Here is a 27,986-nt window from a genome sequence, read left to right on the forward strand (position 1 = left end):
CTCCAAATGACAAAAAAATTCTCCTGCATGCTCGCGGACATGAAGCCGAGAAAGCCATAACTAAACATAATCTGTGATCAGGGTGTCCCAGGGCAATGTTTTGAAGGACACTGTAAGAGTGTTTGTGTCCACCTGACGTAGCACCAAGTATTTCAACTGGGCTTTGCATGTTAAAAGAATATTAAATTGAGTCAGTTACTAGAGGCTATTGGCACAAAAAGCAAATATGCAGCATGAGGACTTTGACTATTTTGGCTCAAATACAGTAGTACTTAATCTATTCAACTATGTACATGTTTTATATTTTCTACAGAAAAACTGGGCACTAAATAGTGATTAGATGGTGAGGAAACCTCTAGATCTTAATACTGGCTGTTGAGCAAAAGGCTAATGCACTGATAACAGCTCAGCCCCATACTATTCAGTGTCCCAGTGTGTCATGACAAACTGACAGAGTCTGCAACACAAAGTGAAATATGATTAATGCAAATATATATTTTTATTCATAGCTGTGACATGATTCAGTCCACCAGCAATATATATCAGATTTCCAGTAAAAACATACGAAGGGTCACTGTTGGATGTGGAATTTGGATATTTACAGAAAGGTCTTGAGTCACCCTATGTTTCTTCATATTTCGCTGGAAAAATGCATTTATTGAAACATGCAAACATGAATGAAAACATTGTACATAAAATTACTTAAAGTAGTCTTCCAGGTGTCTTGTATTTCACTCTTCTGTTGATGTTGGCTGTCTCTTGTTTTGTTGTATGCCTATAATATCGTATAATCGTTTGCATTTTTTCATGAAAAAGAAAGAAAAAAAGACGAAATTTAATTTTTATAACAGGCTGGTTATGACAAAGTGCCCAAAGATGGAGGAGTATTACTCAAGTCTGGGTACATGGAAGCAAAATAAAGAAATGAAACACTGAAAATGTTTGCACAGTGCTGTGCATAAGGTGAAGACTAGATGTTAGGGTCAAAGTGCACAGAAAATCTATTTTCCGAATATTTTAATATTGAAACTGTATTTCTAGAGTCACTGTTACATTTAGTTATTGAATTTAAACTGCTAGAAATTTATATTTCTTTCCATCCCCCCCCCCATAAAATTAAAAAAAAAAAATTCATTGTTGCCCCTTGTAAGCTTTTTTCTGTTCCTAGAAAGTAAAAGTTGTAAAAACTTTGGCTGGCAGGTGGAGGCGCTGGAGGTCCGTGGACGGTGGTGGTGCTGCGTGTGAGAGAAGCCGCCTGTTGGTGCCGTTCTGGGGCATGTGGCTCAGAGGAATGGGGCCGTCTTCCACCCTGACCCATCGATGAGAAAAAAAGAAAAAAGGCGACCGAGAGGGGGATGCACAGCGGGGCAGGAGAAAGGCAGCTTTACAGGCGGAAAATCGTGGCTGCTGAAGCTGCTGAACATGGAGAGTCGCCTGGTTTGTGGGATAAGCGGTGCCGTAGGGGAACAGTGAGTTTTTAGCAGACACGGGTTTGATTTCCACTTTGTTCCTCGAGCCGTTTGCGTTGTTAAACACATCTGCAACGATGCGGGCTGTGGACCGGAGCAGGACCGCCGCGATTTTACTCTGCCTTTTCGGATACCTTTTCTCCAAAGCTGCGACCAAAACATTACAGGAGGACACGGCTACACAAGGTAAGAAGTGCGTGTGAGGTGTTTTGCCAGAGAAAGCGGCTCGTTGACTGTTGTGGAGGCCAAACGGTGCCGCTAGCAGCTCGGATGCTGATGTGATCTAAACTTGGCTAACGTTAGCGAGTAAGCTAACGGAGAGCGAAAACTTCTCCGTCTGTGCAGCGCTGCGGATGCTTAATTATAAGCACGGTGCTGTGTTTAAGGGGTTAAAACCATTTCAGGTCGTTTTATATGAGATTTGTGGGGTTTAAATTTTTTTTAAAAATACTTTGTTAATGATCGGAGACGTGCCCTCATGTTGTCCAGCTGCTGTGATTTATCATTTATAACACTGCTGCGTTTAGTAAAGTCGCTTTTAACCAAGTGCTTGTGTCTGTATATCATAACAAACCTGAACAAAGTCAGGTTTACGTGCTGTTTTTAAAGGTAACATGGCATTTTTGGAAGAAGGCGGCTGTGTGTCTGTGTTCCTTACATGTAAGGGTCGTGGTTCGCGTCACAGAGTCTGCAACCATCGACCTTACTCAGGGGTCCTGTTGCAAGTATATCAGTACCTAGAGATTATATATTGTTAAAGTAAATCTTGTATTTGAGCTAAGGATTGTAGTACTTTTGAACCATGATAAGTATGCAGATTATGTTCGTAACTGAAATGCCTTAAAAGGGAATGAAAACAAGAGTCCACTCACGTTTTCTCATCAACAGTTGGGCACTTTAATATTAATATGTGCTAAAAATGTAAATTTCTGAATAACAATATCTCTCATCGCTAGATTATAGCTGTTTTGTGCTTGCGTATCGTTTTTGTTGTGTTAATAAAGTTTTTTTTTTTTAAAGAAATGACTTAATTGATATTACTAGTTACTAGTTAATCTTATCTTAATGACCTTGTAGTACCATATCACCCTATTAGAGCACTTCGCTCTGCAGGCCTACTTGTTGTTCCTAGAGTATTTAAAAGTAGAATAGGAGGGAGAGCCTTCAGTTTTCAGGCCCCTCTTCTGTGGAACCAGCTTCCAGTTTGGATTCGGGAGACAGACACTATCTCTACTTTTAAGATTAGGCTTAAAACTTTCCTTTTTGCCAAAGCATATAGTTAGGGCTGGACCAGGTGACCCTGAATCCTCCCTTAGTTATGCTGCAATAGACATAGGCTGCCGGGGGATTCCCATGATGCATTGAGTTTTTCCTTTCCAGTCACCTTTCTTACTCACTATGTATTAACAGACCTCTCTGCATTGAATAATATCTGTTGTTAACCTCTGTCTCTCTTCCACAGCATGTCTTTTATCCTGTCTTCCTTCTCTCACCCCAACCGGTCGCAGCAGATGGCCGCCCCTCCCTGAGCCTGGTTCTGCCGGAGGTTTCTTCCTGTTAAAAGGGAGTTTTTCCTTCCCACTGTTGCCAAAGTGCTTGCTCATAGGGGGTCATATGATTGTTGGGTTTTTCTCTGTATCTATGAAGCGCCTTATGTTGTGATTTGGCGCTATATAAATAAAATTGAATTGAATTGAATACATTTCCTCAATCAGCTGGCAACTAATCAAATGTTTTCTCAAATTTATAATGGCTGCTTAGTGTGTATAAAACAGACTGTAGTAAATGTTGTGAGGATGTCTGATGTAAGAAGGGCCCGTTTGCACAGTGTAGATGCAGCATTTACTGTAAACAAAGCATGTAAAAACTAGCATAAAATGTACTAAATGGCATAAGTGATCCAATTAGTAGAGTGACAGAAAATTAGCTAGCAGTTTTTTGATGAATGTGGGGAAAAGCAATTAATGCTGTTGTAGGTTTTCCACTCTAACAATATGCAGGTTCTCTTTGTCTCATAAAAACAGAGTGTTTTTGGCTTTGGCCCTGTGTGTTATTAGCGAATAACACACAGGGGGTTATATTCAACCACAGATTCAAACTTGTGCACCCAGTTCTTGTCGTTTTTTTAAGTCGTATAAGATGTAGACTTTGACTTGATTCCCCTAAGAAAAAGTAGCAGTTCAAAAAAATCATTAAAAGCTCACAGTTTACATTCAAAATCTGACCGCAGCATTGCAACAGTATTACAAATATTAAGGGCAAAGTGAAACCACATTAGCGCCTTCTGTTAAAAAAAGAAAGAAAGAAAAACAGGGGAACGTGCACGTTAATTTCCCTTTAGTTAGATCTGTACAGCAAACCTTTCAAGAGACACGCTCCTCAGTGTGTCAAACAGCATCCTTTTACCACAGCAGCAAAGTTCCAAAGCAATTATAAATCACAGCAATCGGCTGGCTTCTCATTCAGTCTCTGACTTCAAAGCTACCTTGTCATACGAGCTACTAATGTGGAGCCACATCTGTTTAACCCATCGCTTTTATCTCTCACTGCACAAGCACATAAACATCAGTCGTCTGTGTTCGCTTAGGTTGTTCTTTTTTTTTAATAGGGGGTGGCCTACATGCGGTTCTTTCACTACACCAGGAGTGCAAATGTAAACATACAGAAACTGTCACTGTAAATCAGTCAGAGTTGGAAAAGTGCAATGCTGGGCTCTGGTTTTCCTTTAAATCATGATTATTTCCTGATGTTTTATAACTGTTATTATAGCTTGGGAGATTCTAACCTAGTCTAGGTTTAAGGTTTGTGATCAGGCATGAAAATGGCTCGTTTATTATCACAACAAGCAGCTCTTGTTTGAGGTAAAAACAGGGCGTAGATGTTTTGAAAACTCGCAAGATTGGGGCACTTTGAAGTCAATCCCAGCCTCTATCTGCACTCTTGTTCCTTTCCCTTTCTTTCTCTCTTCCTCTGGTTTTCAGTTCGCTTCAGATTGACCTTCGCTTGTTCCCGGGGGGGTGCGTTCAGGTCGATGCTGAGAATTTCTCCTACACTGTCCAGCAAGTATGGATGAGTGGAGCCAGACAGACGATCTACCCGCAGATATAGATCTCACTCACATTACTGCTGCCCTTAATAGGCATGGCGTTGCATCTGAAACAGACAAACATTTGCTGAAGCTGGACAAGGGCTGCCAGGAAATACACCAATCAAATCATATTGTCACCAGCTAGCCAAGCTTGATTTTAATCACGAGATGCTGGCGTGAGTGTTAACATCAGCCTGCTTCAGGGAGGTCATGAGAACACACTGCATTTACAGACAGGGTGAATGACCTGCTTGGCCACAGAGGAGTATTGCAGTAGTACAGAGTACAGTATTTGACCTATATATTTACTGAAGTAAAATAAAGCGGGCCCATGTACCCCTCTCAACCATGATGTAACGCAGTTGCTTTGTCCCCTGCTGAGTTAATGGGATTGACAATCACTACCTAATCTTACTTTTAATCCAGTTTAGAGAAAATAGCAGGCTGAATCTACTGATAGCTGGTTTCTTTGCTTGCAACGTGTGCAAGAGTCTTGAACCACCCCTCACATCTTTACATTTAGCAATAAAAAGGAGAAATGGGTGCAGTGATTTATGGAAATATGTGCAAACATAGATGGGAATGCAGTGTATGAGGCAAAAACAGAGTTTGTACAATTTTAACGAGCTTGAAAGTCAATATTTGGCATGACCACCTTTATTCTTTATTGCTGCCTGAACCTTTTTAGATCCGCTTTCTTGTAGTGTCTGTAAGTAGTATTTAGGAATGGTTCTCCAGGCTTCTTGAAGGACATTGAAAGCTCCTTTTTGGATGTTGGCTTCCTTTTGTTCCATTCACAGTCAACATGATCCCACACTGCTTCAGTAATATTGAGGTCTGGGCTCTGGGGTGGCCAATCCAGGACTTGTAGCGTGTTTTTTTCTATCCAGGTTTGCTTTGACTGCACTGGAAACATGCTTGGGATCATTTTCATGTTGAAATAGGAAGCTGTTGTCAGTCGGACCATTTCCAGATGGTACTGCATGGTGGATGCAAATTTGGTGATACTCATAATTATTCATAATTCCATCAGTTTTGACAAGATCTCCAACCTTACTGGCTGAAATGCAGCCTTAAACCATGATGGTCTCCACCATGTTTTACAGAGGCCTGTAGACACTCACTGTTGTACCTCTACCATATTGTTGACAATTTTAACCAAACAATGTCATATTTGGATTCCTCCTTCAGACCTGTCATTGGTTATTTCAGTCTAGCTTTGTGTAGCTTTTTCTCCGTTTCCCAAGAAGAATGGTTTCTTGAAAGCCACCTTTCACTGAGACCATTTCTGATGAAGCTTCAGTAAAGAAAAGTAGATGGATAAGCTAAAGGGTCAGATGCATTTCTCAGACCCTGTGTCAGCTCAAAGACTCCACTTTAGATACTGTTTCTCTTGCTGTTGTTTTTTCATTTTGGTTTAACAGTTCTTTTGTCCTCCACATGTCATGGTCCTGGGCCATGTGGGCCCAGTATTCTTAGTTTCTTGTATTTTTGTATTTCGTTCCTTATTCAGGCCATGTTTCCTAAGTTGTCCTGTTGTGGTGTTCCTTATTTGACTTCCCCTTGTGACTTTTATCCCCTGTGTCCCCCTCTACGTATCTGTGAGCCCTCATCTCCCCTCCTTGTTTCATTCCATGTTTCCCCAGCCCACTATGCCCGTGCTCTCTCTCTCCTCCTGTTTGCACCTGTGTACTTCCTGTTTTACTTTGACAGTCTCCCGTCAGTGTTGTTTACTCCTGCCATGTCTTGTTACGTTTATCTGTGTCAGCTGTGTTCCCATGTGTGGCCACTTCCCCTGATCATCCCTCTTGTGTATTTAGTCTCTGTGTTTCATGTAGTCTGTGTCGCGTCGTCTGTGTTACCACCCCCTGTGTTCCGTATCTCCAGCCATAGCTTTTTCTTAGTTTATGTCCAGTTTAGGTTTTCTGTTTGAACTATTACCCTTATACTGCCCTCGCTCTGGTTTGTTCTGTTATCAGCCATAATAAAAGGCTCGCTTTTGTTTAATCCACTCCTGCATCTTCGCTTGTGTTCGCGTCTGGGTCCAACGCACACATTCCCACACGGTCTATCTCCACGGACCGTGACACCACATGGCCAGTTTCCTCAAATTAGTGCGAAAATATGTTTGTCTGTCAAAGTGTGTTATCTTTGGTATTTTTGCATAGATTCTGCTACAAAAAATGGAAGAAAATATGTTTTTGTGACAGGTTGCTAGTAACAAAGTGCCTAAAATATAATTAAAAAATTGGTTCTTTGCCACATTTCCATTTGGAGCTATTGCTCATGACAACTCTAAAAATTACAAGACATTTGGGCTTCTTGGAAACAAAATAAAAAGAAAAGAGGGGTGGCTGAGGACTTTTGAACAATACTGTGTATTATTTTTCGTTTGCACCTGAGTGTTTCATGCCGTGACATGTCAAGGTCCTGTTTCGCTCTGTGTGTGTGTGTGTGTGTGTGTGTGTGTGTGTGTGTGTGTGTGTGTGTGTGTGTGTATCCAGTGTCCCTGTCAGTGATTCATACTGTCTTCTACATTTATGCCTCTATTTTGTTCTTTGTAAGATCACCACAGATGTTTGTCGTTTATCTGAAGGGTAAAATAATAGCCACAGTAATTGTGATGCCTGTTTGTTGTGGTTAGACAAGCTATTAAACCCAGAAACAAAAACAACAGTCTATTGGTGCCTAAAGTTGAAAAGGCATGCATGTTGTAGACACTATAGTCCTAAAACTGTTTTTGATTTGCCTAAATCATGAATTGTTTGGGGGGTTTTGCCCAACATTCTTGAAATAATAATATGATAGCATTGCTGTTTACGTTTACAACAATATTCACATTGCTGCTGTGAAACACAGATTTCCTTTACGCAAACGCGTATCACAGCACGTGTGTGATTTTTATTGTTTCTTCTAGTTTCTCACATGATTTCTCGGACTTCTTGTAATCAGCCACGTGCTTCTGCTTGAGACGGTGAAATTACCCCCTTGATGTCACAGTTTTCTTGAACCACTTTAGAGCTGTAACCATTTCCCAGTCATTTGACAATGAGAATTACACGTCAACAGAGAATAGAATAATAGTCATTGAAGTAGCTTAAGCAAGGAAACTGAAGGATTTCAATTTCTCTCTTTTTATATTTTTTAAAATAATGATTTTTGACACAGACATTTTAAGGGACATCATCTTGGAGTTTCAGTGATTTTTATTTACGTTATCATTTCATTGACTTCATTTAACCTATTTTTGTTTTCAGCCATGCAAGTTTTTTGGTGCTATGTTTGCCGATGATGAAGTACATCAGCATGTCTCTTTAGCAGAGGAGATTAAACTGTCCTGTGTGGCACAACAGAAAATGCGTAAAGCAGTTTTGTAGACAATCAGGCTCCCATTGGTTTATAAGGTGTTTAATTGAATGGCCTTGCTGTTCTTACTTCAAGTGCCCAACACAATTTTGAGCTAACTAGACACAAGTTAGGTGCTAGTCTTGTGCTGAAAACACGTGCTTCAAAATATATCTGCAGTCACGTGTTGTCGGTCTGATGGTAGCCAGTGAAAATGATCATAGCTAGATTTCGGAAGATCTGGGTTGACCTGTTCAGTTGGCATCTTGTCAAAAAAGTTATTGGGCATAAAGTTGAGTTATAGTTTCTGACTTTATGAGTATTTGAAGTCCGCTTGAGTCCAAGTGACAAATTGAAGTGCTTGGCTCTGAGTTTATAAATACCAGGACTGTTCCAGGACTAGCTATAAGGCGTTCTTGTCCACATCAGATTAAAATCCCTTTTATAGTTTAGCCAGATTGCAAAAGCATCCTGATATCTGTGTGTTGAACTTGCTTCCTAACATGGGCCCAAAGATGGCAGAACAAAGAACACTCGTTTTAATTCATTCTCTACCTGTTAGTTGATGAAGACATAGGAAACCAAACAGCTGCAGGGTTGTTTTCATATATCAACACAGGACTTTGGTGGGATAGCAGTTATTAGACTGATTCACATGACGTAAAGGCCAAAAAAGCTGTTTTACCCTGTTTTCTTGTTATTTCTGACCATCTGAAATAAAGGTCAGTTTACAGTAAGCTGAACACAGTTAACAAAGTTGGTGTGGCTCTGATTATGGAAGATTCATGAGCTGAATGTTTTGCAAGTTTTTATAATGACATCACTTTAAACTGGCGTAGCTCGTAACAAAGTGCTGATTACAACGCACGCTGAGTGCTTGCATGCCTTCTGCTGTCATATTAAATATCTTCACTTAACCAAACCACGTGTGCAGAAAGCTTCTGCTTAACTCAGCTCTGCTTGGAAGAACACCAAACCATCTCACACGCCCAGTGGAGGCCAGCCGTGCTACCCATTCCTCATTTATCACACCTCAGTTTCATAAGGCTGAAATGATCGCTCTCTCCCAAACTTAATTCAAACTAGAAGGATGGAAAAAATCAGGCACACTCATTCTTTCTTCCTTGTTGTTTACCTCTCGGTTGCATCTCTTGCATCCAAGCACATTCACGTACACACAGCTATCCTGCTGCTTTTGCTGCTGAGCTGGGGATAATTGGTCTGAGATGGCAGTGCTGGTCAGGGGGAAACTCTTTGAAGCCTTTATTCTCCATATGGTGCTCAGTGCACACACAAATAGGCAGCTATGGAGGTTTAGCTGGAGAATTGGGGGTATTGGCCATCCCTCAGGGTGCTCAGAGGAGACTTTTAGCTTGTTTAGCAATGATGTCACCTCGGTACTGATTTATTGGAGGAGGACTGGGAGGGGACTACATTTGTGTGTGTGTGTGTGTCAGTCTTGAAGTCTCCCAGGGGATTTTTTTTTTTTTTTAGGCGAGCACAGCTGGCACCCGTAACAGCATATCAGGGGGAGTGGGACAGGAAGTGAGGTCAAGAGCTCTCCACTCGAGAAAGCAGTGGAGGGTTTCCATCATGGGGAAATCCAGTCTGCCTGTTTCCCAATTCTCTGCTGACGCAGTCCAAATGTTTAAAAAAAAGAAATCCCAGGAATGAAGTGGATCTTTACACCTGTGGATAATTATGTGTTTTGGTTTGAAACTGACACATTGCTCAGCCAGATCTTTTCTTGTACTAAGCAGCCTGTAACTTCCTCCCTTCCCAAGCTATAATTTGGTGCAGAGCTTGGGTTTTTTTTAGGTGGAGCGTGCACTCGGGCTGAACTCTCTCCTACACATTGTCAGAGTGGTTTCCCGCTGACCAGAGGATCCCTCAGTGGGGGGAGGGGGATTTGTCAAGCCATGTATGTGTTACTGTGTGTGTCACTGCGGGTGAGGTTTAAAGGAAACATTAAGACAAAATTCAGTGAGTATGGGGGGGAGGTGGGCATGTTTTGGTAATTGTAGGGGGAGTGGTGGGGGGGGGGAAACCTTTCAGCCACAATATAAAGGCCACCGTTGGTCAGCCTGTGACCAAACAGGACGCAAATTGTCATGTGTGCAAAGATGGGGACGGTGTGGGTTTTTGTGGCTGTGAATTATAGTGCTCTCTACCAAGTTTTTTATGATGACTCTGGAATGTGATGATTACATTTTAACATTTGTTTGTCAGAGTGTTTGACTTCCCTCCTTTAAGATCTGCAGGTTAGCTCAAGGTTGAAATTCTCAATTAAGGCAAGAGTGGAGTGAAATAGAGGGATGTCTTTGGAGATATGACAGCTGATGTAGGGTTTCTGCAGTGAAAGACAATCTGAGCGTGTCACAGTGTGACTGCTGCAAGAAGTGTGTGATATCAGATAGATGTGCCGCATATTGATTTCAAAATCACTTTGGAAATTTAACATCGCACCTTCCTTTACTTCACTTGATATGACCGTATGTGTCGCTGCGTCTCAAACTTTACGTGGAATGCTCCAGTTCTGAAGCCTATAAAAGGTCATGACTCACACACCCTGCTATTTTTATCAATCATTAACAACAAACAATGATAATAGTTTATTTTGCTTAAACATATGCGCAGTGTTTGTATACCCATTAATTTCCTAAATCTCACTTCATATTTTTTACATGGTTGTTCACCTACATCCTGCAGTTTGAGAAGCATGGGTATATGTAAAGATTCACTGTTTAAATAATATCTGATAATGAGGGTATATCAGGAAATTAAAAAAATCACGCACCCATCTCAAGCACAGCCTGATGGGTAGTGGTTGGTTGGTTGTTAATGTCGCCAAACCGCATTTGTATGACCTCCATTAAACTCTTTCGGAGTATTTCAAGAAAAATAAAAATAGACTGGTCCTGAAGAAAGCAGGTTTTTCCTGATCTGAAGTCTGAACCATAATGACATCAGTGGAGGTGTCATATTCTGTTGACTTTATTTTATTGTGCAACCTTGATTAGTGTGGTTCAGCTTAAAGTTTGTGGAAATATGGGTTGGGTGGCTAGACTATACAGAGCTCATTTGATGGAAAAGAGCTGCATTTAAACCTGAGAGCACTCTGGTCATGGCTTGTTTATTGTTTGCTATATTTTCAAATCAAGGCTAATTTTTGTGGTCCTGAATGACTCAGGCTAATGGACGATAGAAGGTGGATACTTTTTCCCCCCCCCTAAATAATAGAGAAAGATCATTATTACGTTTTATAATAAAGTTACATTGCAGCAGTGATATTCACAAGCCAATTAGTTGTGCAATACATCAGGGCTTACCTGAAAAGTGATAGTGTATACAGAACGTAATAGAGTCCAAGATTTATTAATATCAGTGTTAATGCTAATGGAACATTATTATTACTCCATAGGCAGTTTTCGGGACACAGCGTTTGTCTTTTAACGTTTTAATTATTCTTTGTCTCCGTCGGAGAAGGTGTTTGTATGTGCAGTTGTTTTTTTTTCCCCCCTTCAGCTTCCAAGGCTTCTTTGAGAGAGGGAAATGGCCCATTGTTTTAGAGGGGAAGTGCCACTGGCGGTTGTCCAGGAAATGGTCATCACTGTGTGACTGGCTGGGATTTAGATTTGTAGGCCAAAAGCCTGGCACTGATGCTGAAAATAGCTAAGACGATGGCATTTTAGGTGGCTGTAATCATAGAGGCCTTGTGGGTTTTTTTTGTATGTTTATCAATCACTGTTTACGGAGACTTGACATCTTACAACCGTTACAAATGATGAACTCTTGTCTTCACAGATGTGACTCTTAAGGTTCACCTGAGCGATGCCAGCACTCACCAGCCCCTGGTTGGAGCCACCGTACAGCTTTTTGCCAATCGTACTTCTTTAACAACTGAAACCTCATCAGCCGACGGCAACATTTACCTGCGTTTTCCCTATCGCCTTGGGACGCCGCTTGTTGTCACCGCAACTAAACAGGGATATGTGCCTAACTCTGTGCCCTGGACTCCCTCCAGATTACCTGGTAGGTGTGTGTGAGTGAGTGAGTGAGTGAGTGAGAGAGCGAGAACTCGTACATATATTTTGAGAAGTAACCAGATTAACAAGAACAGTGTCTCACTAAACTGTGGCATTAACAGATTGTTTTCATGTTTTATGTTTTTATGTGTGTGTGTGAAGAAAAAAAAAGTACATTTTTTGTGCCAGGTGTGTGAGCTAATGAGTGGAGTGCTCCATTACTAATTTATAGCTTTAGATGCCAAAACTCAGCAAGGGGGCTGCTTAAGCTTCCCTTTCACTAACACACACTCACGCAAAATACCTCCCAGGAGCCTGGAGTGTGTGTGTGTGTGTGTGTGGGAAGGGGGTTATTATGAGCCAACGGAACGGCGGCCAATTGGATTATCACGCTTACCAGCTCTGAACAATGGGCGAGTGAGGGGAAAAAAGGAAGGAAGAGCAAAGAAGTGCAGTTTGCTGGGTCAGGCTGTGGTCCTGCACAGCAGACAGGATGAAAGCAGGACTATTAAAAATGCATAAAGATGATTTAATGACTTTTGTTTCAGAGTGATTAGTAAAGTGGTAGATTAGAGCTTGTTTCTAATCTCATAGTGAAGTTATTCCTATACACTGTGTGTGTGTGTTTTTATTTCTCCTCTAGTATTTTCATCCATCAGCCTGGACCTGCTGCCAGAAAGAGCTGCAACTCTGATGGTGTACGAAGATGTTGTTGAGATTGTTCCAGGATTACAAGGTGAACACACTGTCTGTGTGTGTGTTTGTATGCAAGTGTGTGTGTGTACAGTTTATTGTTTTTAAAGAAAATCAGACTTTTAAATCGAATTATTTCATTGAAATAGAAAGATTATAACATTTTGGTCCATCACACCTTGGGCAGACATATTGGCACTATCTCTGCGCACACACACATGCATAGGAAATGACTCAGTCATAATGTTTATAAGGCCTCGGTCACACTGGTGACCGGTCACAGACTCCATGGCAACTACAGGTCACTGTGGGAAACTGTATTCCCAAACCTGCTGCCAAGTGGTTCTTGGTATTACTGGGTGGCTGCACCACCTTGTTATTGCATTTAGAGTCCAACCGGCAGGTGGATATAATCACCCGATATTTGCTGTATCCGCATTTGTCATGACTAATAAATAGAAATTTTAAAAATACAAAAAAATTAAAAAAGAAACATCACTCAACCAAGCATTATTCTTTGTGTTACATAGTTGCTCCAGTAGAGGAAACACTGCAATTTCCCTGTTAGCGACACACAAAGCTGTGTCCCTACTGGAAGCGATTCACGCTTTGTGCATTACTTTGAAGCTGAACGCTATTTGCTTGTGGGCGTTCCAGGCTCTGGTTCCCTCTAAACTTATTTACTATTAGTAGGTGAGGTGAGGAAGACGGGACAAAAGATACACTGTGTAAGAGAGCCAGAGTTTAATAATTAATAATGACTAAATAACAGTAGTGGTGTTTAAACACGCAGAAAGTAAAAAAAGAGGAGTGAAGACGAAATACTTCATCATGGGAAATCCCCAGCAGCCTAGACCTACTGCAACATAACTAAGGGAGCATTCAAGGTCACCTGATCCAGCCCTAAATATAAGCCTTATGAAAAAGGAAACTTTTAAGCTTTACCCTAAAAGTAGAGAGGGTGTCTGTCACCAGAATCCAAACTGGGAGCCTGAAAGCTGAAGGCTCTGCCTCCCATTCTACTTTTAAGTACCCTGGGAACCACAAGTAAGACTGCAGTCTGAGAGGGATGTGCTCTGTTAGGATAATTAGGTACTGTGAGATCTTTAAGATATGATCAGGCCTGATTATTCAAGATTTTATTTGTGAGGAGAAGGATCTTAAATTTGATTAAGGGAGCCAATGAAGAGAAGCCAATATGGGATAAATGTGCTCTTTGTTTCTAGTCCCTGTCAGTACTCTCACTGCTGCCTTTTGGATCAACTGAAGGCTTTTCTGGGGGCGGGGGGGTTAGGACATCCTGATAATAATATAGTCCAGCCTAGAAGTAATAAATGCATGATATTTTCAGTATGACTGGGAGACAGGATGTTTCTAAATTTAGAGATATTCCCCAAATGCATGAAAGCAGTCCTACATATTTGTTTAATGTCGTCACTGAACTACATACCCTGGTCAAAAATGACTCTTAAGATTCCTCATAGTGTTACCGAAGGCTAAGATCATACCAGCCAGAGTAAGTATCTAGGACAGAGTACAATAACCTCAGTGTTTGAGTATTTGTAAGAGAACTCAAGTTGGGATGAAAGCCATATTTTGTCATTTTTGTCATTGGCGACAAGTGTTTTTTTTTTTTTTTTAAACATAATTAATACACTCCTAATATAAAATGCTATCTTATATTAAATGGCCTGTTATCAGGAAAATATCTAATACCTGATATAAAGAAAACACATCATATAGACATAAATCACAAGCGTGTCTTTGTTATTCCGCTTCTTTGTTTGGGTGTAATTACATTAGATAAGGCTTTTTCATCCAGGCAAATCAATTTGGTCTCTTTGTCTGTTGACTCTTTTGTGTGGCTCTGGCCAACAGGGGAGTAATTTAGCTTGTCAGCTGTGTTGTCTGACTAAAATAAATTTCTCACATAAATATACAGGCTCCATTAACATATGAACCTCTTGAATACACACTGCCTGTAGCACGTGCCTGAGCCGGGCACAGTCCAGCCCCCTGTCCTGCACAGTCTTTCATGATGCTGTGAACTTGGACACCCAGGGGAGTGATGAACCCGGGCGTGTGGCAGAGGGAGGGATAATAAAAGAAGTGGAAAGGAGAAGAGGAGGAGGAGGAAGGGAATGTGGTATGCATTGGGAAGTTGTGGGAGGAGAGAGTGGGAGGGAAGGGGGGGATGGGCCGAGCAGTGTCCAACAGAAGGAGGAACAGATGAGGTGAGAAAAAAGTGGAGGGAAAAACACAAAAAGAGTCAAGGAAGGGGGCACACAAAGAACAGCAACAGGCTCATTTCCTCTCTGAAAAACAGAACCGCAGACAGGAAATAACATTCACACCTGAATTTTTAGGACGAGCTTTAGTCTGAAATGTGAAAGTGTCGCTCATACTGCACGCCCAAAAATCATGTCGAGCACAAGGAGAAACCCAAACACAGCGAACACTCGTGTACAGCTTGATCCATGTCTCACTGCTCAAGAATGTGCACTCGGCACAGTTGGACCACAATGACATCACCTTGCTGAATCCCACTACATGCTTTTTGGTTTTCAGTTTATTGTTTCTAATCTATAATTTGTTGATTTGTTGAAACTAGATGCCAGGCAGCCATGATGACAAATCAAAAAGAAACAATTCATTGCAAAATATCAGAAAAGAGAATCACGTTGGCCAGGAGAGAAAGTCGACCAGGGCGTTATTGATCTAGAGCTGCCTCCATTAAGCTTAATTTGATGTCTGAATTTATAAGAAGGCACTAGGAGTATAAAGCTGCCTTGTAAAACATGTTCAAACAAACATCAGTGTGCATGATGGACTCTTGAGGTCAGGTGATTTCAAGGTTTTAAGCTCACATTGCTCCATAGTGTTTAATAGGGAGACTGAATATATCCTATACCTTATATATTCTATACTTATGCGCTATATACTAACTGAATTAATTGCCATTGTCTTGTATAAATTGAATGAATTCCGTGGAATTTTAGATGTCATTCCCACTTTCTCCGCATTATTATTGTTACTATTATGTTAAAGTCTGTGTCAATTATCCAACTAAAATACTCAGACGGATTTGAATAATATTTTAAATGACAACTCAGTTTCATTTTCTGTGTCACAGGTTTAAGAGTCCAGCCCAGGGTTAGTTTCCTGCACAGAGCTCTCAGTCTTCCTCCCAACACATCGTACGCCAACCTGACCGCGCTGCTCACCGTGGCAACCTCCCCCTCACACATCCAGCACTTTCCCCACCTGGAGATGCTCAGTGGCAACGGCACAGGTGAAGGTTAGACTGACGGGTCAGAGCATATAGTTAAAGACACCTTCATAGAAACGGGACAGAGGAAAAATGTGCTGAGAGAGGGTGAGGCGTGAAGAGTAGCAGGAGCAGCTCATCAGAAAGACACTACCGTCTCTATCTGACCTCCTGAAACACAATAACCCGTGTGTGTTTGTGTGTGTGTGTGTTTTCTCTCTGCTCTAACACAGCCCGCGTGCCCACACGCTTTCAGGCACTCTTATCCACATCTTGACATTGCATGGACTACACTGGCCTATAATACGAGTGATGACAAACATGTTCATCAATATGTGCAAACAAGGCTTATTTTTTAACATAATACAAAAATATGGATAATTAGAAATGGTCTTATCATAACATCCAGAAGACAGACTCTGGCAATGTTTTTGTTCACAACTCAGCCAGAAAAATGATAAACAACGATCTCATAAATGTATTTGTTTATAAAAAAATATGAGCTGACACATCAACATCATAATCCTTAAAACCATGCAACAGACTCGTACGTTTTTTTGTGTGTGTCCCCCTTTTTTTTTTTTCATGTGACTTGAATACCCCTTCAAAGCTGTCTCCCCCGACAGAGCGTACCTTCTTCCTCGAGGCGGCTTTGTGACACTTTCCATCCTCAGTCTTCAAGTTTTTTTCCGCCCTCCACCCAGTTTCCTTCTTTCCTGTCTTTCGCTTGTTTTCTTTCCTGTCTGTCTTCCTCTGACAGCCCTCCTTTATCTGAGCTGTTTTACGTTACCTCCCCCACTGTCTGCTCCTTTCTCCGCTTCCCCTCCTGTGCACCTTACTCCCGCTCCCTTTCCTTTTCCCTGCATTTTTCTCTCTCACGTCCTCGTGTTTGCACTCTCACAGGCACGGAGAAGACGTTCGAGTTGACTCCTGTCGCAGCCATCTCTGTTCACCTGTTGGCCGGCGATGGAGTGGAGCTGCAGGTGACTGGGCCAATCACCTTCTCTGTGCCCCTCCCGCCTGACAGTGGCCTGAAGGAAAATGATCACCTCCCTACTTGGAGATTTGACCCGCGCTTAGGTATGTATTAACAGAAACTCGCACGTAAGCTTTTCTGACTTTCTACATTTAAGTTCAGGAAGTTTTTAACTCTGAAGGCTTTACTTCTGTTTATATGAGACCTGCAATTATTTGTGAAAAGAGCACATTACAAGCACTAACACAAACCACGTGCATGCTCACATGGTGCAGCCAGGTCATAATTTGTGGCTGTGTATCAGAGCGATGAATAGAATTATTCATACGATCATAAAAATTGCCAACATACAGCTACACATTAATCTCTTCACATCACAAGTTTGGACTGTGGATCCATAATCTGCCCGTGCTCAGTTAAATCTTGAACTGAACAATAGCTAAAAGCCCTGCGGTGTTGGCTCATGCAGCGGAGACATTTCAAATCTCTCTCGGCGCTCTGATTTACTCCTGCGATCTTAAATCTTTGTTGTCAGTCGTCCTGCACTGTGACACACCCAGTTCCTCTCAGAGAGGCTCCACTTAAAGACAGTGATTCGATCATCAGTTGACTCAGACGTGTCTGCACTACAAAACCTCCTTCTGCATGAACATTAGTGTCTCAACAGATCCACTGCTTCCTCTCATCAGCAGGAAAAAGCTTTGTTAGGACCCACTGGAATTATTTGGGGAAAAGCTGTAAACACACATAAGATTGACATACCACCTATTAATCAGAAGACTAGTGTATTAGCAAATGTTATGTAGACATTCATGAAATTATCATTTTGAAGGTGCAATTCTGTTTAATATTAACTCTCCTTTAAGCTCTGTTTTCTGAGGACAGCGTTGGTTTTCAGCTGTTAAATGTGTCAGTTTGTTCTCCACCTAATTATATTATCACTGTTGTTTGTTGCTGTGCTTGTAGCAGTCTGCTATGGCTGGAAAAAGGACTGATTAAAGCAGCAAGGGTGGGAAAACAAAGTCGTAAATTTCCAGTCCTGAAAAACAAAATCGTGAACTGAAAGATACTGAAACTTGTGGAGTTGAGGGGAACTCCTGGCTGGGCATATTTCTTGGTTAATTCATCACTATTACTGATATCTCACAATTGGATTAAAATCCTAAAAATGTCGTACTTCCCACGTGTCATGATATGTGTACTACATTCATGCTACAGTCATTTCACAATAAACATTTTAGAGCTCTGATTTATTTGGCCAAACAGTGTCTAAAGATTGCTACTAGAAGTGTTTAGTGAGCTCTAGATGGGCAGATGAATGGATAGAAAGAAAATAAAACATTTGAATGGCAAGTATTTTGAATTTCTCCTTCATTAGTTCAACGTTATTCCCTGTCTGTGCTGTGCAGTTTTCATCTGAACTGTAATCGTACGTCAGAGTGTTACATTGATTAAAAAACAGATCCACATTGGCTCCTGTGATAGTTTCAGGATCTCAGGAGTCTGTTTTAAAGCGCCTAAAGTATCAACATTCAGGGCTTATAAAAAGGGCTTTCATTAAAGCTGAATGAACACACACACACACACACACTTGTATCCTCCTCACAGCCTGTAGCTGCGAGTATTTCAACAACAAGAAGCCGTTCCCGGACCCCTCTCCAGGCTACATCTCATGTTCCTTAGCAACCCTCCAAATAAGTAACACAACAGACCGGCCCATCTCCTGATTGAGTTTCTTCACTGAGCATTTAGTGGGTGAAATGTGTGTGAGTGTTAAACTGAAGATGATAAACAGACAAAAAGAAGTTTGAAATCCATCTGGTGCCTGCGGTGGAAGACTTCAGGCTGAGGATGGCAGCCTCACAAAGACGCTAGTATTGTTTATGAAGTGCTCGCATGGAGGAGGCATGAACACAGAGAGAGAGAGAGGGAAACCTGTTTCACTTGTGCAACTGGCAACATGTCATGTATTGTTTGATGTCAAGCAGGCATGGGGAGGACTGATGTCATACACAAACAGATCATGTTCACCTGGGTGTGCGAGTCGGGAGTCTGACGATGCAAATAAGCGCCGCTCGCTCAGATCAGCCGACGACTCTCTGCGGCTGGACGTGTTGGCTTTGTGTGAATGGGCGAGAAGCAGAAGTAATATATGGGCTGTATTGACTTTATAAATGTTTGCCTTGCGTCTGAGTAGCTGCCCTGCTGTCTGTCAGTGCTGTATTGTACCGAAGCGTGGGAACAGGTCCGTCGTTTGTAGCTATGAAACAGGTCAGCCACACAGAGAGGACTCCCCTGTGGAAAGGATTCAGAGAGGGACCTGGGTGAATCTGGGCAGGGCTGGGCACAGTGGTGTGTGTGTGTGTGTGTGTGTGTGTGTGTGTGTGTGTGTGTGTGTGTGTGTGTGTGTGTGTGTGTGTGTGTGTGTGTGTGTGTGTGTGTGTGTGTGTGTGTGTGTGTGTGTGTGTGTGTGGTGCTGAGTCACACAGCCTCGCTCTCATTTCTCTTCTGTTTCTTGTGCCTGTTCCCTTATCTCTCTTTCCACTCCTCCTGTTTATCCCCTCGTTTCCTCTGCTTGTGATGTTTCCCCCCGTCAGCATCTCTTGTATATTTGCCTTTCCTCTTTGAATATCCTCTTTACCCTTTTGTTTCCTCCTTTTATTAAACATGATGCATATTCCTAACCACTTGATGTTATATAACTTTGTATAAACATAGAAACAAAGTAGGTCTCACCGCGTTAGCCCTGAGAGCCTGAGGATCGGAAGTGTAAAGGCACAACACAGTGTTTTCCTCTTGAAGCAGATTTACTGGGAGCCAATCAGTCAATGCCTCTAGCTTTGTAGTGGTTTTCCATTCTGGCTATGCGGAGAGCCGCTATTGTACTCAGTGTACACTGCTCATAGGGTAACACTGTTATCTACATGTTGCCTCCTTGTGGGAGAGTTAAGTACTACCAAAACACTGCCGTCTCTAGAACAGGTCAGGGCAGACGTTTGAGTCGTTAATCAGAGTATCTGCAGCTTTGGGGAGGGCAAAGAAAGTCACAAGTCAGTAGAAGACATTAAGCTGTGCGTATAGGTGGCACTTCAAACTATTATTTTGAATCTGTTCCACCAGACACATACACTGCTAACTAGACAGTTCATTATAAAGCTTCATCATCAAATGTTGATTTTAGTCAAAGAAGAGGTGTGTTTGGTCACCTTTTAGCCGTTCCCTTTAGCATCACCACAGTGCACAGGTGTCGAACTCCAGGCCTCGAGGGCCGGTGCAGGTTTTAGATGTGTCCTTGATCCAATACACAGTACTCTTTTAATCCCAGTCTTCAGCTTCAGCTCTGCCACTTCCAGCTTCAGGTCTGCCACTTCCAGCTCCACCTGCTGCCTTTTCTGCCAGTGTCACCATGTCCAAACCATACATCAGGGGTGGGCAACTCCAGGCCTTGAGGGTCGGTATCCTGCAGGTTTTAGATCTCACCCTGGGTCAACACACCTGAATCACATGATTAGTTCATTAGCAGGCCTCTGGAGAACTTCAGGACATGTTGAGGAGGTCATTTAGCCATGGTAATCAGCTGTGTTGGATCAAGGACACATCTAAAACCTGCAGGACACCGGCCCTCGAGGCCTGGAGTTGCCCACCCCTGCCCTACATTATAGGTCTCACTACCAACTTGTAAAACTTTTACTCTTATGTTTGAACAAATATTTCAGAGTGAAATACTGTAATTAAATCTACTGGTTTATCCAAACGGCTATCATTTGGCTAAGATCTTGAGCATAAATAATTTACTCCTAACACATTAAGAGATTAGCTGTCTTAACTCCATCGAGCCCCGTCTTTACATAATTAGGGGAGGCAGGTGAGCAGATGCTGCAGCCAGTCCTCACAGAGTAACCTTTACAAAGTTTGTTTCCACATACTGTGATTTCTTTTGTGTGTCTTTAGGTATCTGGATAAAGAGCAGCTGGGCTCAGGTGCAGAGGGAGGGAAACCAGCTCAGTCTAACCTACATTGTTCCTCAGCTGGGGTATTGGGTGGCCGCCATGTCGTCTCTACACACCGGTAAGAAAATCCATAGACACAAATTAAATTTACTTCGCAAAACACATATTTTTGTTCTGTCATTTATGTGGTTTACTTGACTGCAGACTTCCACCAAAAAGCTTTTTCTCTGGTGCTTCAACACATGTCTTTGTAACAGGTCCAATGGTTGCAAAGGACATCAGCACGTACCACACTGTGTTTCTGTTGGCCATACTGGGAGGCATGGCTCTCATCCTGCTCTGTCTGCTCTGCCTCCTGCTGTACTACTGCAGGTGTGTGAAACACTTTGCCTTTACACAGACTATAGCAGGAGTTTCCAGATTAGTATCTAAATTAGTGAAGATGATGTCAGTCTGTAGCTAGAACATGTGTACTGCTGCTTGGGATTTATTTCTCCGTTATTGTTCCAAAATTTACCTTAGCAGGCCGACAGGACAGCTTGGGCTTATCTCCTCTCAAGAGCTGGGGTGTTTGTATGCCACATTTAACTGAACATTAACAATACATTCCTTTTTTATTGAATCCAGCACCATCTGTCATCCTTCTGTCTGCCTAGGTTTACACGTTTATTATTTCTTCAGTTGTGATAACAGTACCAGAAAACAAAGCCCTGTACTAATAAAAGTTCTCCAGAGTAAGTCACATGGCAGTAATATAGTTTTTATGTTGATCAAATGTAAACAATCTGGACCCGGGCAGCTGCGCTACACAGTAAATATAAAACCCTCACAAATGCTCTTGTCCAGTCTCAACTTGTTCCAACAAAAAGTCAGGGATGTATTTTTCACCATTAGAAACATTTGTGTGTAATTATTCCGATTTTAAAGATTAAACGTGCTCTTTGTCTGTGTTCACCCAGACGTCGATGTTTAAAGCCACGAGGGTCTCACCGCAAGCTCACGCTGTCCTCTGGACTGGACAGCAGTAAGAGGGACCAAGCCACGTCCATGTCTCACCTTAACCTCATCAGCAATGAGGTGTGTTTGCTCAGTGATCAGATGGCACAGTTTAAGGAGTTTGCACATTAATGACTGTTTAAAGGTGTTGGAAATAGAAAACACCAAAGTCGTTTACTAAATATTCAATATTTTGGATGTTCTCTAAAGGACGTATTGCATAGCCAGGCTTTCTTTGCATTTGCTGTCTTTGTACACCCAGGCTTTCTACTTCAGGATCAGGCTGCGCTACATTAAAACAGGGTGTCTGATACATTATTTCACTCTTATTCTGCACAAAAAGACTGATTGTGTGTAGCCTACCTCAGCTGGACACATTAATTATTTATTTATTTAATGTATTAGGAAAAATCTGCTAAAATTACTCTTTAGTTAATTAGTAAATATATTTATTTCACCACTCTGTTAACTCTGGTTATTTCTAATGTGAAATAGCTGCAGGTTAGAGCGCCAAACCTTAAACTGATTCTGTCTAATAGCCTTATAAAATGAGGAAATTGCATTACATTAATCATGACATTACATCATATTAGGTTAACATGCGCTGTTTCCTCGGGATAAATAACCTACAAATAAGCGTCTGGACTTCTCAGTCATGACCTGGATGACTGAGAACCTTCACAGACAACCTACAAATAACTTGTATTCTGTTACCTGTAGTTCAGCAGTGTTAAACTAACTATTATACCTTCATTAATTACTGTGGGAATGCGTGACTCAACAGTTTTCATATATACAGTGGTGTATAAAGTGTTTGCCCCCTGCATATTTGCCAGTGTTTCAGATCATCACACAATTTTTTTAGAATTAGACAAAGAGAACCCGAGTAAAATGCAGTTTTTAAATGATGATTTCATTGATTAAGGCAGAAAATTTATCCAAACCTGTCTGGTCCTGCGTGAAAAAGTAATTGTCCTTGTAGTTAAATCATAAATCCACTGTGATTTTGAAAGCTGAGTTGAGTTTCAATAAAAAGCCTGATTACTGTCAGACCTGTTGAATTAAGAAATCGCTCAGATAGAACCTGACAAAGTGAAGCGGGCTAAACGATTTCAAAATGTAACACATTACGGTACGATTTAAAGAAACAGATGAGAAACAACACTGACACTGGCCCAACTAGTTATTAGGTTTTGGGGGCAATCACTTCTTGGACTTTTTTCCCACTTCATAATCAACTCCTTCACTTAGAAACTGCATTTTGTGTTTACTTGTGTCATCTTTGTCTAATATTTAAATTTGTTTGATGATCTGAAACATTTAAGTGTGCCAAACACAAAAAAGGGAAATCAGGGAGGGGGTAAACACTTTTTCACACCTCTATAGAACATAGAATCTACATCAGTTTATCATTTTTACAGCTTGTCGATGGAGGGAAAGGCAGTAATATGTGGCCCATGAAAAAGAGGGGGAAAAAGACCTTGGTACCTGGTTCAGCACATGTTGCTATGGGGATTTAGATGGGTAAAAACTGAAAGCTCTGGCTTTAGGCTCAACATACCTGACTTGCTCATAGCTTGCCCCTAGGAAGGAAAACGTGTATCGATGCTAACCTGTGCTCCTTAAGTGCACTGCATGGTTGTTTGTTGGTCCTGTGCAGAGCTTTGCTGTGGAGATCATTGTGCTGTAGCTGCGTTTGTGTGGTTGGTCCTTTAACTTGGCCCCTGGAGCAGAGAAGACAGGAGTCATAATAACAAAGAACTTCTTTGTAATAAAGTGAACCTGAGTGTTTCAAAATGTTAAAAATTGTCAGCTGCAGCCATGTTTATGCTTTTCCCCTCATTTTGATTTTTCAACCAATCAAAAGGCTGTTTTTATGGATAACAACACACCTCCTTCACCCTTCTTAACACAAAAGAACACCAAGATGGGACCAAACACATGAATTACTCACACTATAGCACTCTACGTGTTTGAAATTAAACTACAGTGTTTGTTATGGTTTGCTTCATGTGATGGTATTTAAAAACATTCTCACACCTGAATTTTGTTGTTGCCTTCAGGTGCAGCTGGAGCTTGTTTCCACGGGGACTGAGCCTGACATGACCACTCCGATGCTCAAGCCTTCCTCATATGAGCACCGAGACAATCAACGTCAACACAGCCTTATCCATCAAAACAAACACAGCCGCTCCTCTCTCGGCAACAACAGCCACCACGGATCATCTCTGGGCAATCTGACGCCTCGCAGCCGAGACTACCGACAGTCTGTAGAGACGTTTCAACTGAGGGCTGCTCTATCATCGGGGACAGAGAGGGGCTACCGTCAATCATACACCTCCTTCTGTTCATCTAGCAACCAGATTTCAGATGCGTTGTCATCCACTAATCATGGTCAAGTGTCAGCTACACAGCTTAGCAGTGTTGGGATTATTGATTGCATCTCCCCTTCATCTCCTCCACACTCCCCCAGCAGAGGGGAGGGAGGTGAGTGCAGGGCTGCTGACCACCTTCTGTCCCGGTCTGTGGACCACCTGGAGCGGCCCAGTCCCCAGTTGCTCTCCCGGCCAGGCCAGCTGCTCTGCTGCGGCTCTGTAGATCTGCTGAGTGGAGGGGAAGGCTACTCAAGAGTGCGACCCACACTTGTAATCCCAGCACACTACATGCGGCTGCCTGGGGAGCACCCTCTGTCTGGTCAGGCGCTCCTGCTGCAGACTGACCAGCAGAGTGACTTAGAGACCATCCAGGCTGAGCTCAATGCCTCACATTCCCAGCAGCCCCTGGGGCAAACCCCCACTGACTGCGACCCAGGTCCAAAAAAGCAGGGTAAAGGCGAGGGTATCTCAGGCCTGTCAGAGTCTCTGTCTATTCCAGGAGCTCTCGGGGAGTCGGGTCTTGTGGAAATAAACAGCGAGGACACCTTGCTGGCTGAAAAGACTTTAATGGAGCTGAGAGGAGGGAAGCCTCTGCCTCACCCACGAGCCTGGTTTGTCTCCCTGGATGGACGCTCCAATGCTCACATTCGCCACTCCTACATCGATCTCCAGCGGGCAGGGTGCCACAACAACAACAACAGCACACCTAGTGCAGGAGGTCAGCAAGGTAGCAGCCGTCAAGGGAGGCATGGCAGTTGTAACGATGCCAGTCTGGACTCGGGTGTGGACCTGAACGAGCCGAGAGCGGGGCGCAGGGGGAGAGATGCTGAGCAGGAGGAAAGGGGGATTGAGAAAGACAGATCAAAGGGGGCGACGCCAGCCTCGGCCTACACTCAGCTGGTGTTTGTGGATGATCTGAATGTGGGAGGCTGTGAGGAGGAGAAGTGCACCCACAAGGGCAGCAAATCTGGACCTGTCTTGTCAGACAAAGGAGAGAGTAACAGAGTGGATCAGGGGCAGGGGGATGCAGTGGGTAAAACAGCTGAGGGAGTACAAATACAGGAGGAGCCACCCTCACTTTCCTCTGCATCCCCTACTTCTCCTCCGCCCCTGCCAACTCCAGAGGGAGTGACTTTCAGGACTGATCACGCGCTGCTGTCAGTGTCTCCGGATGAGGACGCAGCACACGATGATGCAGAAGAGGAGAAGAAAAGCCCCTGGCAAAGGAGGGAGGAGCGACCCCTGCTGGCCTTCAACCTCAAATGATTCACAGATGACAAAGGAAAGATTCACATTTTTCAAGTCTGTTTGAAGTAGAATGCCAGTTTAAGGCTTTTTTTAAGTTGCCATGCTGTTTTAAAAAAAAAAAAAATCAGCGTTAATTAAACAATCTCTTTCCCCTTCTGGGAAAAATTTATCAAAGTTAACAAGATGTTGAGCAAAGTTAAGTAAGGTTTAATCATAAAATCTCAGTGAAAACTGATCTTCAAGTTGAAATGAGAAGCACGCTAAATATTTAACATTTCAGACATGGGAGAGAGTCTCAGTATGCGTGCCATAAAGCAACGATAAAAAAGCATAACCACACTGCACAGCATTGCCGCTAAAAACTGGATTTGTGTGTTGCCGAGAGAGCTGTACCCCACCCCTCCAACTCATGCTCAAAGAATGAGGTGTCCTGATCCAAGCAGAAGTGGTGTTGTTGAGGTTAAAGTGTCATCGTGTTCTTATTATTGCTGTTTTGAGCATTTTCTAGTGAGCTAGGCAACTCACAAAGTCACATTAGAGGCATGCTCAGTGGTAATCCTGTCCACTAATGTGGCTGAATGCATCCATTCTGGGGAGTGCAACTGTGATTTATTTCCTCCACTTTTCAATACACTTCACTTTCAGAGGCAGCATCTTTTCAGGCACTATGTGGAGAAGGAAAGGTACTAGGAGGAGGAAAAATGATCAGGAAACACAAGTGCATGTCGGTTCTGCTTTGAAACAGACTTGGAAGAGTGTAAATCTGCCCGTTAACCACAACTCCTCCTCTGCTCAGACCACAACATGAAGGATATATGTGTTTAAATTGAAGCCGTTTGTTCTTAATATAGCACTGAATCAATACTTTAGCACTGGGAGCCCATCTGGTTGAGAAATGAACACTTCTGCTGGACTCTTAATGACCACTGTTGTACTTCACTTTTCATGAAACACTACATAAACAGACCACTCGTCAGGCGTGGCGAACACATTGCCTGAGCGGAGACATAAAGACGCTGGAGGCACGAAATTAGGATATTTTATGCACAACAAATATATGCCTTTTTAATAAATAGCCTTGCAAGCATAAATGAACTGTAGTAGAAGCAGTCGATGGGTGGTTCATGGAAAATCCGAGACTACAAAAAACTTTCTTTCTTGAGCCATATTGTCCTCAGTCCATTAGCTTAATCTAGTAACATGCAGCAACACTCGTTTGAAGGTCATAACCCCGGTTTGTTCACACTGACTGATGTCTGAGATTATGAAACATCTGTGCAAAACGGGGCAGCCGTGTTTGAGGGATTTACTTTGAACGGTTGGTGGTATGTTGCTAGAGTTTAATCTAGCCCATCAGAAGGCTTTGTGGGAGATAAGGTTTCTGGACTGAGGAGGTTTAACCACTATCTGCTCTGTAGCATAATCAGATAATGTGACACACCGCTATGCTGGTGGGTAAGGATGTAATACCACTTCAAAGCCACCCAAATTAGTTGTGAGGGATATTGGTATGAAGGGTTTTGTAACTGTTGAACCACTGACTGGTGTATTTTTTATGTTTTGCTTTGAAGGCTATGCATAACTTTTATATGGCTGCTTGATGCCTTTTTTTTTGTAATTTTAATCATAATTTTAATTGCCAAACATGAAGTATTTTATCTGAGAATAGGCTATTTTTTTTTCTTTCTTTTAAATATGTTAAGGGCTTTTCCTCCGTACCCACCTTAACGTTCAAGCTATAAAAGCAAACGCTCGATAACCTTTCACCTGAAATGCAAACTGTATTTGCTTGCTGTGTTTCACCTCCATTTGAACCACTCACCCACGATCCAAGTGCCTTTGAATAGCCTGACTCTACAGCAACTGATTACCTTATTTATTTCTCACCTCCTTTTGCCTTCGTCCGCCCTCCCCCTCCTTCCTACCTCAGCCCTTACTTTCTCTCCTGCTTGTGAAAGAAAGCATGCAGTAAACTTTCCTCAGCACTAGCGTATAACAAGCTACACTGCAGACATCTCAGAAAATGTCTACCAGCTGCTGCAATCGTAAAATCCTCTACAGTAATCAGCAAGAGTTCAGTCTCCCTCAGAGTAAGCAGTTAAAGATGTTTTGTTTTTTATGTGTGTGTGTGCGTGCGTGTGTGTGTGTGTGTGTGTGTGTGTGTGTGGCACTGGATATGTGAAACTACACTGCAGGTCGTTTCAGTGCATTTTCTTATTTTTGTGTTTTGTGGGTGAACGTTTGTCTGAAATGTGTTTTGCAGTGGCGGCTGAGGTGATGCTGACTGATCAACATGCATCCAGTCAAGGTTCACATAGACAAAGCAGCCATATTACAGAGTGTGTATAGTCTTTCCTTACCTCTGCCTTATCAAAATAATGTGTGTCTTTGTGTTATGAATGGCCTTTTCTCTTTTAGTTTCCCACACAGCAATCTCCCCTTTTAGGGTGGATGAGCAATACAGTATCTTTGAGTGTGTAAATCAGATGCTTGCATTATATTTGAAGCCTGTTATTCTGAATAAACAGCCAAACTGGAATTAACTGAGTGTGC

At 42.3% G+C, this 27,986-nt stretch overlaps 1 protein-coding gene across 2 annotated transcripts; it reads left to right on the plus strand.

The window, feature by feature from the left end:
• The first annotated feature begins 1,265 nt into the window (after nucleotides 1–1,265).
• On the plus strand, nucleotides 1,266–27,972 carry fam171a1 (family with sequence similarity 171 member A1). Of its 2 annotated transcripts, none has more exons than XM_080308000.1 (9): nucleotides 1,266–1,655; nucleotides 11,707–11,934; nucleotides 12,571–12,663; nucleotides 15,754–15,918; nucleotides 16,792–16,968; nucleotides 20,816–20,932; nucleotides 21,072–21,186; nucleotides 21,774–21,891; nucleotides 23,874–27,972. In XM_080308000.1, the coding sequence occupies exons 1-9, from the start codon at nucleotides 1,547–1,549 to the stop codon at nucleotides 25,449–25,451; spliced, it is 2,700 nt and encodes an 899-aa protein (XP_080164126.1). In that variant the 5' UTR covers nucleotides 1,266–1,546; the 3' UTR covers nucleotides 25,452–27,972. The 2 variants fall into 2 exon arrangements, with proteins under 2 accessions (XP_080164126.1, XP_026039420.1); XM_026183635.2 differs by having other exon boundaries at nucleotides 1,267–1,655; nucleotides 15,754–15,912.
• Nucleotides 27,973–27,986: the final 14 nt, after the last annotated feature.

The sequence above is a fragment of the Astatotilapia calliptera genome, chromosome 11 (genome assembly GCF_964374335.1).
Source record: "Astatotilapia calliptera chromosome 11, fAstCal68.1, whole genome shotgun sequence".
In the NCBI taxonomy this organism is placed as follows: domain Eukaryota; kingdom Metazoa; phylum Chordata; class Actinopteri; order Cichliformes; family Cichlidae; genus Astatotilapia; species Astatotilapia calliptera.

Bases quoted from the DNA above. Each gene is read 5' to 3' on its own strand.
- fam171a1 (XM_080308000.1), top strand. From the start codon at position 1,547: ATGCGGGCTGTGGACCGGAGCAGGACCGCCGCGATTTTACTCTGCCTT. The intron at 11,935-12,570 runs GTAGGTGTGTGT...TTTCTCCTCTAG, and splicing joins GACTCCCTCCAGATTACCTG to TATTTTCATCCATCAGCCTG. The intron at 15,919-16,791 runs GTTAGACTGACG...GCACTCTCACAG, and splicing joins TGGCAACGGCACAGGTGAAG to GCACGGAGAAGACGTTCGAG.